Source organism: Clarias gariepinus, chromosome 4, assembly GCF_024256425.1.
Source record: "Clarias gariepinus isolate MV-2021 ecotype Netherlands chromosome 4, CGAR_prim_01v2, whole genome shotgun sequence".
NCBI classification, from domain to species: domain Eukaryota; kingdom Metazoa; phylum Chordata; class Actinopteri; order Siluriformes; family Clariidae; genus Clarias; species Clarias gariepinus.
In genome coordinates this window covers 17402471-17419695 of record NC_071103.1, presented here as the reverse complement: position 1 = coordinate 17419695, position 17225 = coordinate 17402471, and the positions used below count along the sequence as shown (strand labels likewise).

Sequence of the window (17225 nt, the reverse complement as noted above, 5' to 3'; positions counted from 1 at the left end):
TTTGGATGGCTGTGGCTTACAGCTCATAAAAATAAAGAATATAGTATCTATAGTGTAATATATATATATATATATATATATATATATATATATATATATATATATAAACATATATATATTGTACACACACACACACACACACAGCCCTGAGGATACCTATACCCCACTTTGAGGACTGTTTTGTAGTACAATATGAGTTGAGTCAAAAAAGTTCAATCAATAGGTTTGGGGAAGGAAATCAAGAACAGTGCTGGACACTGGCCATTTTTGTCAAGACATTGTCTATCATCCTGTTCCCCACTAGAAGGCAGCATACTTTCCTTTATACATAGGCCACTGAGGTGCATTGTGTCCAGAGTAGACTTACTTTGGTTAACTTTGATCTGTGATTTTGCTGTTTTGTAATTGCCCTAATGTTTGAGCTGGTATTTTGTTTCTTTGGCCTCTATTCAAAGAACAGAATGCAATGAATTTGTGAATGTGGTTTATTTCTTAAGGAACTTGAGCTTGATTTGTATAGTAATAAACACAGGACAAGACAGAACAACAGTCATTTCAACAGTCAAAGGGACCAAGTTCAAATGAGTTTTGCAAGAAGTGCGGAAACATGGAGACCTTTCTGTCCTCCAAGCAAACAAACAGAACTCCCCTTTATCTCAGAACACAGCATGTGATGTCATGTCTTGTGAATGTTCAGGCCCATGTCTTGCCAGCAGCAGTCTTGAACTGTTGCAACACATATACAAATGAATGGCCAGCTTACGGTCCCTCTGCAGCTATAAAACAATATCCTCATGTATGACAAAATAATGTGCCTAAATTGTTTTCAGATTTTGGGTTACTATTACTTATCATCAGATAAAGCATCAACTACTAGCATCTCGGCTAGAGAAATGTTATAGTGATTGTAAGAATAGGTTTTGTCCAACAAAAGGAGGAATAAACAGTGGCAGCTGGGGAAATTGTAGGTGTTACTGACATATATTTTACAGTAAACCAAACTATTAGAATTTCTGTGTATTCAATGGCAGACAATAACTATATGATTCTGTTTATGATTAAACTTTTTAAACATCTTTTTATGATTAGCTGCTCCACCCTTTTTGTTTTCTCTTAATGCAGAGTAGACTTTCCATTACAATTACAGTGCATGTAGACAAGAGTTCATTCCATTTTAAGTAACTTGTGTGTGCATATATATACAGTATTACCACCATTTATTCATTAATTAATTTAGTAACCATTTGTAGACAGCTAGTCATCAGACAATCAAGTAGTGAACGTACATGTTGAACGTATATAATATAATAACAAAATGTAATAACTGTCAAACACAGTCGGTGATTGTTTTTTTTTTTCTTTTTTTGACATGTTGGTGTTAGATTTCACTTGGATATTAAAAGATGCACTGAGTAAATACAGTATAGAAAACAAAAACGGTGTCTCTCTTCGCGTCCTTTGCGTCTTAAAATTACAACCGACAGCTGCTTGTTACTTAATTACCTGATACGTTATTTCAAAGTTTTGAATATGGAAAACTTATCAAACGTTTGACTGGTCACGATATGGGGGTGCGCGTGCGTGTACAGTGGGTGCGCGAGCATGTAGGCGCGCGCGCGCGGTTGTGTTGAACCGAACAAAAATGTTGTTTTCTGCGGCGGTTTTTGAAATATCACTTCCGAGTCAAAGGTTATATTAGTTAAACAAAATGGCGGCCCCCTTTGAGTTGTTTTGCTGGAAGGGGAGTTGGGGTCTACCTTCGGTTGATACTGACAGTCTTATTGTTTTGGTAAGCCTTGCTTGTGTTTTATTCTCTGCTATAACCCTATTGTTTGGGTGCGTTCATTCTTTTTGAGAACGAGCTTTATCAGATATTTTGTTGGCCAGCACTCAGCAGGTGTTAATCATCTTAATAACTGTTAAATATAACCAGGGTGATTTAGCTGCTGTCGGTGATACAATCTTAGACTTTTCTCTTAGGTGTATGTATTGCTCAGATATGGGTAGAACAGTGAAAAGGGGGCAAACTGATCATGCAAGAGCACAAAAGGAACAAATAACAGCCATTGCAGGCTGCAGTATACTGTATGGAGGGCTTCTGTCAGGAAAACTGGATATACTGCACTGTAATGCTTGTTAAGAAGGGAGACACATCTATAAAAATTACACTTCCGTTTGTTGTACAAGCAATTATTTGAGATCTGGAAATTAATTTGTTATTTGTATAGTGCTTTTAACAATGGTCGTTATCACAAAGCAGCTTTACAGATTCGAAAAGAAGATGAGGGAAATGAGTATGAAATGTGTGAGAAAATATGTATAAATCATAATCATCAAATTGTCCCTGATGAGCAAGCCGAGAGCGACCGTGTCAATGAACACCTTCTCAAGATGGCAATAGGAAGAAACCTTGAAAGGAACCAGACTCAACAGGGAACTGTTGTGCAGCTGTCTTAATCGTCCAAGATTATTTGACATGGTAAAGTGCACCACAGGCATCCCAAGCAGACCACCCAGGGCCTGCATGCATTGAGATCTACAACTTAAAGTGGGCCACCAGGATGGCAGGGGCAGAGGGGATCTAGATCACTGGAAACTCAGGAGCATCATGTGCAGCTTGACAGTGAGTGACAGACAGAATGAAAGAATGTAAAGGTAAGAGAGAAAAAGAACAAGAGAGTACAGTTAGGTATGTTCAGTCACATAATGTAAAATGTGAATGTATATTAAGTGTAGAGTGCAAGCAGAGACTCCAGCAGGACTAACTATGACAGCATAACTAAAAGAGAGAGCCAGAAAGAGACTCGTACATGAGGGCCCTGGGAAGTAAAGCAACCAATTACTCCATTGTCAACGAATCTAAGTAATGGTAACATTCACACACTTATTCCCAAGTATGGAGGAAATAATCTGTCAGTCTACTAGCATGTTTTTGGGAGTTGGGACAAAACTCCACACAGACATTACTAGAGTCTGGGATCAAACCAGGACCCCTGAAGCTAAGGTCGCAGCTGTATCTCCTCTGTATCTTTTTTTTTTTTTTTTTTTTTAAATAAAGCGTGTTTCATGACTCCAACAAGAATGGACTTGTACTCTCAAACACTGGAATAAATCTAGGGGTATAAAAGATGATGTCAGGGAATGACACATAAGAAAACATTCAGAGAAACACCCAAAGAGTTTCTGAGTTATGTAATACTCATGAAGTCAGATTTGGATTTATTTTGCATCACGTGTCAGTATTTTGCTCTACTTGTATATGAAGTGTGGCCAACAAGTTTTTCTGTGTTAAATTACATTTGACCGGGTGCATCAACCTTTGACACTGTATAATAAGGAACTTTTGGTGTCTGTTTTGCAAAGGGAGCTTGTAAGAACTTATCATGGCTGCATCCCAAGGAATCACATACTATAAATTTTTTTTATGGGTTGAAAAAATTGTTTCTGTACAGTATGCAATCTCTATGATGTGATATACACTGTATTTGTAAAATGTACTTCCCACCAGCTACAGCTTAGGAAAACAAATTTCTCACTTTCAAGTTTGTGGAGTGTGGAGACTTTTACTGCAGGACATATTTTATGATCCTTCTAGCAGCTGGTGTGGATTTAAGCACTGGTTAAAAAACAAGTTTAACTGTTGCTTTAAACCTGGTTGTAAGAACAGGACTTCTGGAAGACCTATCCTGACATCGGAAACAATGAGGGGGATTCAGAAAGTACTGTATTAAGTTGCCTTGGTGGATTTTGAATATCACACAAAAGAGCAACTTGTTAGTTAATGACTACAGTAGTGCAAATAGCTTGCACACAATCAAATTAGCAAGTGCCAGTTTAAACTAGTAAATAGACCCGAGGAAATAGAATACGTTTCATTCCACAATTTCAGTTGTTCCCAGCTGTTTTTCTGGTTCAACACAATTAACACATGTCCAATCCCTTAATATACCTGATACAAAGTGCTGCTCTGTGAATTCTTAATGGTGAATCTATGATATCTATCTATTTAATTCTATCTATTATCTTAGTATAATTTATAAATTTTATATCTAATAAAACTGTAAAGTTGATGTGTCTGTGCATTAAAGACATTTGCAGGAAAAATAATTTGGGGGGATATAAGATGAGTAATGGAACACATCAAGATGGTTTTTGGAATTTTTGTCTGTGCACGCGTCACATAAAGACTACTAAACTAATTCGAATGGGGTTTTCAAATGTGTATTTGGCTGAGCTTGATGTAACATAGGCTTAATTTCAATCCAACTGGTCTATAGGATTAGAAAATATGCTAATCCTAATAAATAAATAAAAAACTTTAAATGGAAAATGCCCTTCCATAAAAAAAAATAAATTCTGAAAATAAATCATTAGTTCATTCCAAAATTAAAAAATGGCGTTTTACACTTTGGAAAACGTGTTTATGAGTGTTCAATTAAATTCCACAAAGTCGCAGGCAGATTTAGTAGAATAATATAACTGCAGCAGCATACGTCCTTGTTTCTTATTGTCTCTGCTTTCTTTAAATTGTAACCATTAAAAATGAAGTCCTGGGATTTAGAAGGCATTAAGCCATGGACAAACCATATTTTCGTATATTCAGGCTACTGTAGCTAGTTAATTTTTTGGGCGTGATAGAAGATATTTTGATGAACCTGTGCAATTTGTAAACTTTATTCAAATATTTCTAGTCTGATTCATTGAGCTGGGTTGTTGTAGCTTGTTAGCACCTGTTAAAAGATATCAGCGTTATTTATTCATTTAATGCAATTGCACTATTTTCATACTAGAGGTCCCAAACTGCATATCAAACAGAACTTGAAAATATATAGAAGAAAGATGCCATTCAGCTGTCATTTTAACCAACATTGGAGCTCTATTTCTGGCTAAAATGATTTATCAGCCACTCCTTCACAGCTTGTATTGGTTTAATCCAGTGGTTTTCAACTTTGATCCTGGAGGACCACCTGACCACCTGCCCTGCATATTTTAATGTCTTCTCGACTCCCGGAACACCTGATGCAGCGATTTCTGATTTGAAGTGGGTGTGATAAAGAAGGGAAAAGAATAAAGTCTCACTGCACTCTCTCACTCATTTTGCTGCATAGCTCATACACCCTTGAATGTACCCTGGTAAACATTTAGAATTCAGTGAGCGGAACAAATTTCGCATTTTATGTCATGGGCAAAACGAACCCAATTAAGTTTGAAATACTTCTCCTGTGGAATTTAAATGATTGCCACCAAACCGGATCTCAAGACAATGAGAATGCAAAATTGCGCTGGACTTTTCAATATATCAAAAAATTATTTCAGCTATGATGATGGCATATACTTACGCTAAAAATTGGCTTATAACTTCCTGTGTGACTTCATATTTCTCTCTTCTTGGCAATAGTTGCTTGCAAATAATCCCATATTAAATGCTTTGTGTTGTGGATACTGTGGTCCTTAGGGTTTTATATTGTATAAATATTAGAGGGCATTGGTGGCTTAGTGGTCGGCTTATGAATGTGAACTTTCTCTAGCTTTCTAAAACCAAAAGATTTTTTTTTTTCTCAGACAGCATTGTCTGACAGGATCAAGTTAGTTTACATTTCTTTTCTATGTATTAAACCGCTTTAACCCATGTCATTTAAAATCCCTCATTATGCTGCCCCACCCATACATCTGTGCCCCTAGAATATGTGTCCGGCAACAAGGTAAAACTGCTTACAAATATGACCGATTGAAAGAAGAAAGGTTTTCAGGTTAGCAATATTGATTTTAATCCTGTGTGGACTGAGCAGTGAACATCAGTGCATTTTCTTTAAATGTGATTGCCGGTGATGTGCGTTCCACAATGTGTTTATTAGGTTAGTTTTAATACAGCGGAACTGTTCAGATCCAAAGCTGTACAGATCACTGGGGTCATTAAACATCGTATACATTGACGAGACTCAGGGAAGGCAGGTCTTCACATTTCCACTTTATTATTAAGCCAACTATTTAAAACCCGATACTTGCTTTGTTTTAGTAAATAGTATTTTAATCGAGTAAATAAAACCACAGACAGCTCAAGGTATTTTCTGTGGCTCTGAGGGCTTCTTCTCTTCCAGAGAAAAAAAACTTACTATGGAAAGAGTTTCTTGACTTTTTTACTTTTCCATTCTGGCTCAGTCTCACCAGGAAATCCCTCCTGATATCTTTGTAACACCATAGTAGCCACATGGAATTAATTTCTGTTATTTCAGGATCCCCCCTTTTTTGAACTTTAAATGATGTGGCTTATTTGCAGGAGGTGCGTTCAGAAGAACTTTCTTCTTGGTGGTTGGAAAAATGCCTGTGGCCGTTTTTCCCCCTGTAGTGAAGGCTGATTCCCAAAACAGCAAGCAATTACTGACACATCATTGTACTCTCATACACACTGTCTGGAAAATTATAGCCCAGCTCCATTCAGTTTTCCACGTTGAGTGAGAGGCAGCAGAAGAGCAAATGTTCACATGTCCTCGAGTTTGTTTTAAAATTAGCCAAATACCATGCATTAAAAGGTTGTTTTTTTTTCCATTACTGAAAAGCATAAGTGATGTGTTGTCTGTCTTAAGGCTCACCTTCTTCAGAAATCCCTGAACTGGAGTTAAATTAATTTCTAAATTTAGGCCAGTGAGCTATATTAATATTCTACTACTCTTTAGTAAGCTGCCATTTAATTTTGAGCAATTTCAGGTAATTTGCAGTGCTGTCCAGTTTCAGGTTTAATATTTTATTGACACGTGTGATCATATTTTAAGAGACTGCACATTACACCCAGCAGGAAATCATACATTCATTCAGTATGCGTGATTTATTTGAAATACATTTAAATCTCATATTTTATAATGTGGTGAAATTGGCAGCTTAGCATGGTTTACGGCAGAAAGTCCATTTGGAATTGTCCTTATGGCATTTTTATACGAACTGGTGCTGTGCTGTAAACTAAACTGTCAGCAGAAGCAGTTTGGCCTGCAGCAACTTTCCTGTTCTTGTTTCTCTTGGACAGCACATGGGCATTCATGTCTCTGGTTTTACGACAAACACTTTAAAATTGTGTAGGAATTCTCCAATAATCAGAAGGCATGATGTCAGTCTTTGGTAATGGTGCTTTTCCAACTGGCTGCATCACGTTGACTCTGTTTCCACTGCTTTCCACTTAGGCAGTAACGCTGAACCGCACAGTGACAGTAAATACACTCAGGTTTCATTTGACTTCTAATTTCTGACTTATAAGACTGCAAAAAAAAGTTGATGGAAAGTTCCAGAACTTTAGTTTAGAATATATATAGTCAGTACTGTGCAAAAGTCTTAAACCACTCTTTATTTCTTCATATTTTTCTTCCGAAGAGCCAGACCTTCTTGTAATTTTAATGTAGTCTTGAGGAATACTTCTCCAGGCTTCCTCAAGGCCTTTTCTGGCTCTCATTTTGGGATTTTTAGTCCAGTCCCTGTACCTGATCAGTTTCAGAGGAATGTTTTTTTTTGTTGTTGTTGGCTAATCCACACAGTGACCTATGAATCATTCAAGCATAGGCAGTCGTCTAACCTAAGACATGAACCAGTGAGAAACAGGTGCAGATGATGCCAGATGATCAGGCTGGTGATTGGTATACTATTGATGCCGAATGCTGAGTGATTGGAACAGACGAGAGGGGAAATGAGGTTGTTACATAAGCAACCAATTTTTTTTATTGTACCTGTAGGCACTTTCCAGCCTGTCACAGTAAAACATTTCTTCCCATTTCTTTAATTTAATTAACATAATTGAATTCAATATGAAGAAATGAGTGGTAGCTTTCCACAGTACTATATAACTTCTTGGACTTTGTGGCAATATTTTCTGAACCGGCATTTAAAACTATTTTCAAAAAAAAAAAAAAATTTTAGAAAGATGAACTCAATTTTCAGCCTGTAAAAGATAGTGATATTTGTTAAAGTTTTGCTATACTAAATTTTATGTATAATACTGTATAGACCATTTCTATGCCCTTAGTGGTCTAGACTGTGGGGAGGTTTTAATGTCACAACAATCTTGCAGTACATTTTATTATCACTTGAAATAAAAAACAAAAGCTAATGATTTTTATATTCTGTTGTGGTTGTACTAGATATGTAATTCCATGACCACTAAACTGATTTTTTGCCTTCTGGCATGCTGCTTTTTCCCCCAGTCCACTTTTTTTTTTGTAATTCCTTAGCTTTAAAAAAAAAAATCTCAAGACCTGCAGACATTGTGGAAGAAATTAAGCAGTGTTTTCCATGACGCTTCCCTGTCCACACACTCTCTCTCTCTCTCTTTCTCTCTCTCTCTCTCTCTCTCTTTCTCTCTCTCGCTCGCTCTGTCTCTTCCCGTGTCTCTCTCTTGCATACCCATGTGCTCTTTCACTCTTGTCCACTAACCTTTTGTACTATAAACACTATATGTCTCTACTATCTCCTTTAAAAAAATAAAGCCTGCTACTTAATTGTCAAAAATATGCAAATGGCTTTCATGGTTACATATTATTGTATACAACACCCAAACTGTTCTCAAGCAATAATGCACCCCACTCTTGTCTCTGTCTTAATAGAATTTATCTGAGAGTACTCTTTATCCCCTTGTTAGTTAATAACACAGTCCTGTAGCTGCAACATCTTCGACAGGCATTAAACTGCAGCAAGTCGTTGAGTTTAAGTGTGGTCCACATGCATTGAAGTGTTGAGTAACTTGTTTTTTTTTCTGCCAGAAGAGCCGTGAACTTCTTTTTTCTTTAAGAGAAAATAAGCAAAGCTTCCTGTCTTCTGCTGCCAAGTCAATTTAACCCGAATCAAGATTGCACTAAATCAGATCCTTGCTTATATAAGGAATGTCCAAATTCTTTCAATTCTAGCTCAGTACTCCAGAATTTTTTAACTGTCACCTGTTTAAAAAGCTTGTTTAAAATGCTTGCTTGTCATAGGCTTTTGGTCCAGTCTGTGTTTTTTTTTTCTTTCCTTTCTCAGCTCCCTTAACACCAATCTGGACATGTGCATATTTCCTCCATGGCTAAGAGAACTGAAAATTAGTCTCATTATACTGTACTTGCAGGTTTGGTGCTGAACTGTTGAACTGCTTCACATCCTGTTCTAAATTTCCGATGCTAAAAATAAGGCTGCCAGTGGAAAAAGCTTTTGAAATGGTTATACGTCTGTGTTTGTGTCTGTCTTGTATGAGGACAGGCTTTTATTATTTATGGTTTTTGAATTTTATTAGGTTTTTAAGCTGTATACCTTCCTAACCGACTCACAAGGAAGACACACGCTGTCTCTTTCTGGGTTGTTTTATGTCCTGGCTGGGTTTCCCATCCACAGATGTCCTGTAAAGTGTAAAGAGAGTTAATGCTTTCTATCTCAGCAGGTTTAATGGTTATAATTCGATTAAATGCACAATTAATTTAACTCTTATCTAGGCTTATCACCACAGCATATTATGTGCCTATTGCTATAATTGCACTTTTACCTTAGTAGCTGCGGTGTCCTTTGCTGTTCTTAGTTTTTTTTTTTTTTTTTTTTTTGCAAGCTGCTTGTTAAATCTCCTAATGTTCAATAATGCTGCATTAACCAGTGAATGGATTAAAGTCAAAAAAGGGCCTGGTGGACCACATTTGTGTGTGTGTATGTGTTTCCTAATACAACAAATGCTGCCAATATCAAGGTCTAACTAGTTGTAATTGTGTTGAATGAGCTACAGCTTTCCTCTGCAATGTTGTCGAACTCCAGCCTCGGGCAGAATTCTTACTCATACTGTAACATTGTGGGCTTCTTATGGAAATCTTTTACACTTCCAGGCATATGCTCGATTTGCTGGAACTCCACTAAAAGTTCATAAGATCACCAACCCCTGGAGAAGTCCCACAGGTAAGCAGATTCATGAAATTTAAATGTTTTTTTCCTTGGCCAGCATGCATTGTTAATGCAAGTATGATGCTTTTAGGATGATCAGGTTACCGCAAATAGTAGAAGGCACTAATCCCAGAAAACCAAGGATAATCTAAAATGGTTTGACAATTGTGAAATAGACATAGCATCTAAAGGACTTTTTATACTGTGTATAAAACATGCTTTATTTACCTTACTCAACATTAAATTTTTGCAGTGGTGAGCTTTTCCTTTAGATGCATGAGAAGCATTAGTACTGATTACAGGTTAATGCTATTAGTGATAGTTAGCAGTATATAATAATAGATGAAAAAAGTAGTAGTAAGTTAGGTCTATTAGTTCTATCAGTAAAGTAGCAATATAGACCAGTTTTTGTATGAAAAATATCATTTGTAGCAGTACAGTAATGTAATGCGAGAATAATATAGTAGTGTGGTGTGTTATGACTGTTGCTGCATGCTCCCAGGTTCACTTCCTGCTCTGAAGACTAAAGAGGATGGAAGCTTCTCTCAACCCAGCAAGATTATTATCCAGCTCAGGAAACAGGTAAGCCACAGTCCTTGACTCCTTAACTATACAGGTAGCTCTCAGCCTGTTTTTGCTTAGGGCATGTACATTTTTACCAAAGCTCTAATTTGAAAAACAGTCGAAATCTTTTTGTAACTATTTTGCCTCCCTCTTTACTTTTCTCCTATTCATGGATCAGAATAATTGCTTATTAAACATCAAAAAAAGTTCGCTGAAAAAGTCTCCTCGTAACACAATTATGACCTTATCACTGCCATAAACAAGGTGCTTCGTATTATTCATATTTTTTTGCGTATTAATACTAAAATTGGGATAAGCTTCTAGGAGCATATAACCTATTGTTGCTTAATTTAAAGCTTTCCGTGCAAAGTTAGGGATTTTTTTTGCCAACAAAATTTATAGTGTTCGTAACCATGTCGAATTCTTGTTACAATATCTTAACAATGTTGCACTTTAGAATAACACACTTTTTCAGGTTTATGTATTTTCATGTGAAATCTAAAGTGGCCAAGTATTATCTGAATGACAATTAAGATCATTAAAAGATTTTAATTAAACAAAGTTACTACATATTTAATTAAAAATACTACATAAAAGGACATGAAACTGTATTTCTTTTTATCTGATGTACAGTTCTGTGCAAAAGTCTTATTATATGCTGTACTAATTTTCTTATATGTTTATCATGTCTGAATAATTATGTACAAAATTATTCAGTATTTCCATATATAACTTTAAATTAATAAATAAAGAACAGTACAGGAGAATATATGCATGGCGGTAAAGAGAAAAAAAATATAGTACACAGACCAGTTTTCAGATGGAAACAAAAAACCTAATGTACGCTCCTGGGATTTGCATTAAAAAATTAGAAAGGAAGAAAAAAAAAAAAGGAAGATAAGAAGCATTAATTATTGTGAAAAATGGTGTTATGGACACCTTTGAGCATCAATATTGTACCATGTTTTGGTTGAATTGTTTATCATTGTTGCAATAATAAAAGTGTAAAATCCAGTAAAAGTGACATTGCAAACTATCAAATGTTACTATAAATGTTTTTTAAAAAGATAATTGTGATGTCATTCATTGATAAAGTAATTGCAGTCATTGCTTAGTTTTTGTATTTTATTTCTTGTACTAATATTGTGCTGTCTTACTGAACATCTGAACATATCCAAGTATGACACCTTAATGACTGTGTGCGATGATTGTCATATTCGTTTCAGAAGTACAATGCAGACTATGATCTGTCTGCAAAAGAAGGGGCCGACACACTCGCTTTTATCTCTCTGCTGGAGGAAAAGCTGATGCCTGCTCTGGTGAGAATCACAAGGAGAGCACAGAAGCTAGCTCAGAAAGATACATGATGTAGTCCTGTTGTTAATGAGAACAAATGAAATGGTACAAATGATAAGAGATTGAAGCAAAAGAGCCCAGTGTTCCCTCGATGTTGAAGGGGGCCAATCTTATATAAATATCTTCTTATTACCGTTCATTATATGCAGGTTGTCCTAGAGAGCTCTCTCTCTCTCTCTCTCCCCCCCCCCTCATCTGCTTTCTCATGTGGTTCATTAGTATTTTAATAGTGACTGGGTTATTATCTCTGGTATTTAATAGCTGCTGTATAACAATTCCAGGCAGTTTCCTCTCAGTTGGAGGCAATGGGGGAACAATTTTTAACCATTCCATCATCCAAACTGCTGGTGAAGGGAAATCCTTATCAAGCTTTTGTCATTTATTTGCTATTTAGATAAGGAGAATATTAGCATTTTTACAAAGAATGATATTATGAAAATCAACTCACACTCACTTTTTTTCTATGTACCCTTGCAGATTTATGCTCTCTGGATAGATTCTAAGAACTATGTTGAGGTGACGCGTCGCTGGCATGCAGAGAACATCTCCTTTCCACTGAATTTTTTCCTGCCGAGTCGCATGCAGCGTCAGCAGCTGGAGAGAGTGCGACTCATGCGAGGAAACAGCTCTCTAGAGGCTGGTGAAGAGGCTGAAAAAGAGGTGCGGAAGCATGGAATTATGGGTTGGAGAGAAAAAGCTGAGTGGCTGAGACTCTAAGATTGAGAATGTGTAATAAAGCAATCTTAGCCCCAGGTGTTCATAACATGCAGCTGTGGATCGCCCACAAGGCCAAGTTTGTTTCCACGCCTAATATAAGAACATAATCCAACCAAACAAGATCTTGTTGATCATCGGAATATTACAGGGCACGTTGCTGAGAGACGAACTGCTGCTTTGCGTACCACAGATTCTTTCTGTACACACACACAAATACACTTTTATACACCTGCAAGTTCGATTTATTTTATCATGATGTTATAGACATAGTTGTAATAATTGTCTTTTTCGCATGGAAAAAAAACCTCTCTCTTTCTTTTTGAAGCTGTACAGTGATGCTCTGGAGTGCATGAATCTTCTCTCTCAACGCCTCAGGTCAAACAGATTTTTCTTCGGGGACTCGTAAGTTCATCAAAGCACAAAGGATCCAATATGACTTTTGAGAATGGATTTGATTAAGCTCTTCTCTTTTTCTGGGTCAAATCATTGCTTCCTATATTGATGACTGGTTTATTTGTGAGCTAGCAAATCTGTCAACCAACTATAGGACACTAAATTAAATGACACAAAAATTCAAAAATTTTCATTATCATTTTTATGTTGCAAAAGGTCAGTGTGGTACCTCATCTGTCTAGAGTAATATATATATATTTTTAAAGTGTATATATAAAAATATTTTAAAAACACACAAGTTAAACATAATACAAATACAAAATACAAACATACTTTTTTCGACAAATATGTTTTTTTTTTTTCACTTGGTATCAATAAGTTACCAAATGTGATTAAGGGTTTCAGTAAATATTGAGTAACTACCCGCTTGTTGTATTTATCAAGGATTCACTGAAGCAAATACATCTCCCGACGTCATAAAAAAAAGAAAAAGAAATCACTTTTATCCAACCTGTAGCTCAGAGAATGGTAAAGACATCAGAGGCAGATATAAATATTATCTAATGACTTTGCATTTTTAACAAATTTAGAAAAGGGAATACCTGCCTTTGGACACACTGTAAATGTGGACATACTGCCAATGTATTTTCTGCCGCCTTCATTCTTATGCAAACTTCTGCTCATCACTATATTATGTGTCAGATATATTCTTTGCTTATTAAAAAATTATTTTGCACATATTTATATCAGGTATAGAATTCAGTTTAATTCAATTAACGTGTATACTGAAGCAGTTTATATGATCACCAAGCACTTGGAAACAAAATACTAACACTGGACATACCTTCCTTTGCTCTGAAAACAGCCTCAAGTCTTGATAGCAAGGATTCCTAAATGTTGGAAACATCTCTTTGTGCGTTTGGTCCATATTGAAATTATTGCAATTCCTGCTGATTTTTCAGGTGCACTTTCATGCTCAGAGTCTCCTTTTGTACTACGTCCAAAGGATTTCTATTTGACTCAGATCCGGTGACTGGGAATGCCTCTGAAGAACACTGAACTCATTGTCATGTTTATAAATTCAGTTTGAGATTACTTTTGATCCATGACCTAGAGCTTTATCAGGTTGGATGTAGTATCAGAAATATTAACTGGTCATTAGTAGTAGTAATTGTGGCCATGAAGAGATGCACATGGTCATCAGCAATAGAAACTCAAATAGACTGTGGCATTCAAGTGATGATTAGTTGGTATTAACAGACCCCATATGTGCCAAGAAACTATTTCCCATACCATTACGCCACCTCCATCCTGGACTGTTGACACAAGGCAGGTTGGGTTAATGCTGTCAGTGCCAAATTCAGACTCAACCATCTGTGTCTCTCGGCATAACTCGAGTGGTTATCAGTCAGTTTGAACCAGTCTGGACATTCTCCTTCAATATCTTTTACCAACAGTGCCTTTTTTTATTCAAAGAACTGATGCTCTCTGGTAGTTTTTCTTTTTCTTTATTGCACCATTAAAAAACCTCTAGAGATTAGTGTACATGAAAATACCAGATCATCAGCAGCCTATCTGGCATTAAGAAGCATGCCATGTTTGAAATTTTTGAGATCACATATTTTTCCCATTTTGATTATTGATATAAAGATTATCCAAAACTGCTGGCAGTGCTGTCCCATGACTGACTGATTAGAACATGCATAAATCATTAAGTGTCCAGGGGTTCCTAATAAAGTGCTCATTAAGTGTACATCCATTGTGCATGATGAAGCTTGATAATTTTTTTCTTGCTTTGAAGGCTGTTAAGAGCTCACTTTGACTTTACCCTTCAGGCCCTCCTCTCTTGATGCCTATGTGTTTGGCCATCTGGCACCTCTACTGAAAATGCGGCTGCCCAGCACCAGATTACAGCAGCACCTGAACACACTGGACAACCTGACCAACTTCTGCTCAAACATCCTATCCCTGTACTTCCCTGAAGAGAATCGAGGTGAGGCTCCAGTAACTGTTAAAAAGTTTTTGCTGCACAAGAGCCGATATTATCCTGCTTACTGACATTGCATGTGCATACAGTCATGTTCAAAAATCTGTTCCCCCTCCTTTATTTCTGTGTAAACACCTTATAAAAAAAAACATCTGATTTTCATAAGTCTTAGTTTTAGGCAAATACAACCTCAAACAAACAACAACATAAAACCTTTTTTACATGCTATTATTTATTTAACAAAAATGAACCCAAAAAGAAAAAAAAATGCTGGCAAGTACGCCTTACTGCTTCCACAGGATTTAAGAGGGTAAGCCGCAGCCAGGTGCTACTGATCGTCAGCTCTCGATTAACTGATCACCTGCAGGTGTGCAGACCTCTGTAAAAGCAGACATTTTTGCAGTTAGTTGGTCTCCAGTCTTTAGGTGTGTGTTAACGCAAAGCCAAGGGAAAGACATAAGCAATGATCTAATAAATTGTTGCTGCACATCAATCTGGAAACAATTTGGAGTTCATTGTTCTACAGTGAGGAAGATTATTTAAGCATTGAAGACATTTAACAATCTTTCCAGTAGTGGATGTCCCAGCACATTCACCCCAAGGTCAGTTCTGTCTAAACAGAACATGGAAGCAAGCCTGAGGTTTAAAAAATGCATCTGAACAAACCACAAGGCTGCTGGAACAATGTACTATGGACAGATGAGACCAATGGGGTGATGATTTGGGCATGGTATTCTAAAGGCAAATCTGAGGACATCTGCCTGCTAGCTAAAACATGTTAGAAATTGGGTCTTGAAACAAGACAACGATCCAAAGCACAAGAGTAAATCTACATCATAATTGTTGAAAAGAAAATAATCAAGGTTTTAAATAGTCAAAGTCCTGACCTCAAATTGAAATGCTGTGGTGGGACCTTAAGAGAGCTGTGCATGAGTGAATATGCAAAAACCTCAATGAACTGAAGCAATGATAATGTAAAGAAGAATGGGCCATAATTCCCCTCAATCATGTAAGAGACTGATAGACATACAGGAAACAAAAACTTCAAATTATTGCTGTTAAAGATATATCTACAAGCTATTGAATCATGGGAGTATTTGGTAATGCCATGTTTTTGTTTAGTTTTATGCTTCATTTTTGTAAAATAAATAAATACCACAGTGAAAAAGGTTATTTTTTGTTGTTCATCTGAGGTTTTATTTGCCTAATACTAAAACCTGCTACAATTAAAATGTAACTTTTTTTTTTTTTTTGCACAAAAACACACACAATTAACAGAGGAAGTGCTAGCTTTTACACATGACTGTATACTCTTAAAAGTCCCCGAGATAACGTGGTTTATAGTTATTATGCATAGCTAGGGGCCTAGTGCCCAGTTTTCTCGGGTTTAGCTGTAGGAGAACCGTGACCCAACTTAGGATGAAGCAGTTAATTAAGATGAATTTTAAAAAATGTGGTTTGTTTATTTGTTGACAGCAGGAACGAGTCAACCAGCATCCACTGCGAAGGAGGGGAGTGACTTTGACCATGAGCCTTATAAGAGACGTAAGCAGCTGCTGTCCGTTCTGGTAGCGGTAGCAGCCATGCTGGGCTATGCTTTCCTCACGGGCATTGTTGCTATTGAGCATGTGAAGGAGGAGGGCCCAGGAAGAAACACCACCTCCATTGAACTTCAGGATGAAGAGGAAGAGGAGTAATTGACAGCGGAGTGGGAAATAAATGGGGACATTTAATTTATCTGGTGGAAAGAAGTTTTCACTGGAGATTTACTTTATGAGGAAGGTTAAGAATATTGTGTCTTTTTCTAATTACAGAGTTTTAAATGGGATTTGGGATTTTTTTGTTTTTGTATTATATGTACTTGTTTTTATTTTAAGTTTATTTTGCTGTAAGCATGTATAATTTATCTATATTAGTGACAACAGCTTTTCATTAGACCATATCTGTAATGTTCTATTTGAGTTTTTTAATTGATAAATTGCATTAATCTAATAGTCATTTCTAATTCCACTGGTGGACCAATTAATAACTTCCCAAAATAGTCTGAATCAATGGTCAATAAAAGCTCTTTTGCCTTGTTATCATATCCACTGAGTTACACGTTCCTTCTTACCTTTGCAATGCTCAAATTAGTAATCATGCCCAATAGCAAAGACTACATCATACATTTCATAAATGTTTTTAAGTTCTTAAATGATTTAGGTGTGTGAAACAATTAACGTCTTAGTTTTACAGCTAGGAGTGGGGAGCAGTTTTTTTCAGACTAATATGCCTTAGCAGCCTGATAATGAACTGTGGTCTTATCAATGCCTGAAAAAGGGTCTGGGATGTCTTA

The 17225-nt window shown here is 36.5% G+C and overlaps 1 protein-coding gene across 2 annotated transcripts; it reads left to right on the top strand.

The window, feature by feature from the left end:
• Window positions 1–1664: 1664 nt before the first annotated feature.
• On the top strand, window positions 1665–16976 carry mtx1a (metaxin 1a). 2 transcript variants are annotated; one of them, XM_053493659.1, is made up of 8 exons: window positions 1665–1789; window positions 9819–9888; window positions 10376–10455; window positions 11664–11756; window positions 12271–12453; window positions 12836–12912; window positions 14739–14896; window positions 16370–16976. In XM_053493659.1, the coding sequence occupies exons 1-8, from the start codon at window positions 1709–1711 to the stop codon at window positions 16585–16587; spliced, it is 960 nt and encodes a 319-aa protein (XP_053349634.1). In that variant the 5' UTR covers window positions 1665–1708; the 3' UTR covers window positions 16588–16976. The 2 variants fall into 2 exon arrangements, with proteins under 2 accessions (XP_053349634.1, XP_053349633.1); XM_053493658.1 differs by having other exon boundaries at window positions 16367–16976.
• The last annotated feature ends 249 nt before the right edge of the window (window positions 16977–17225 follow it).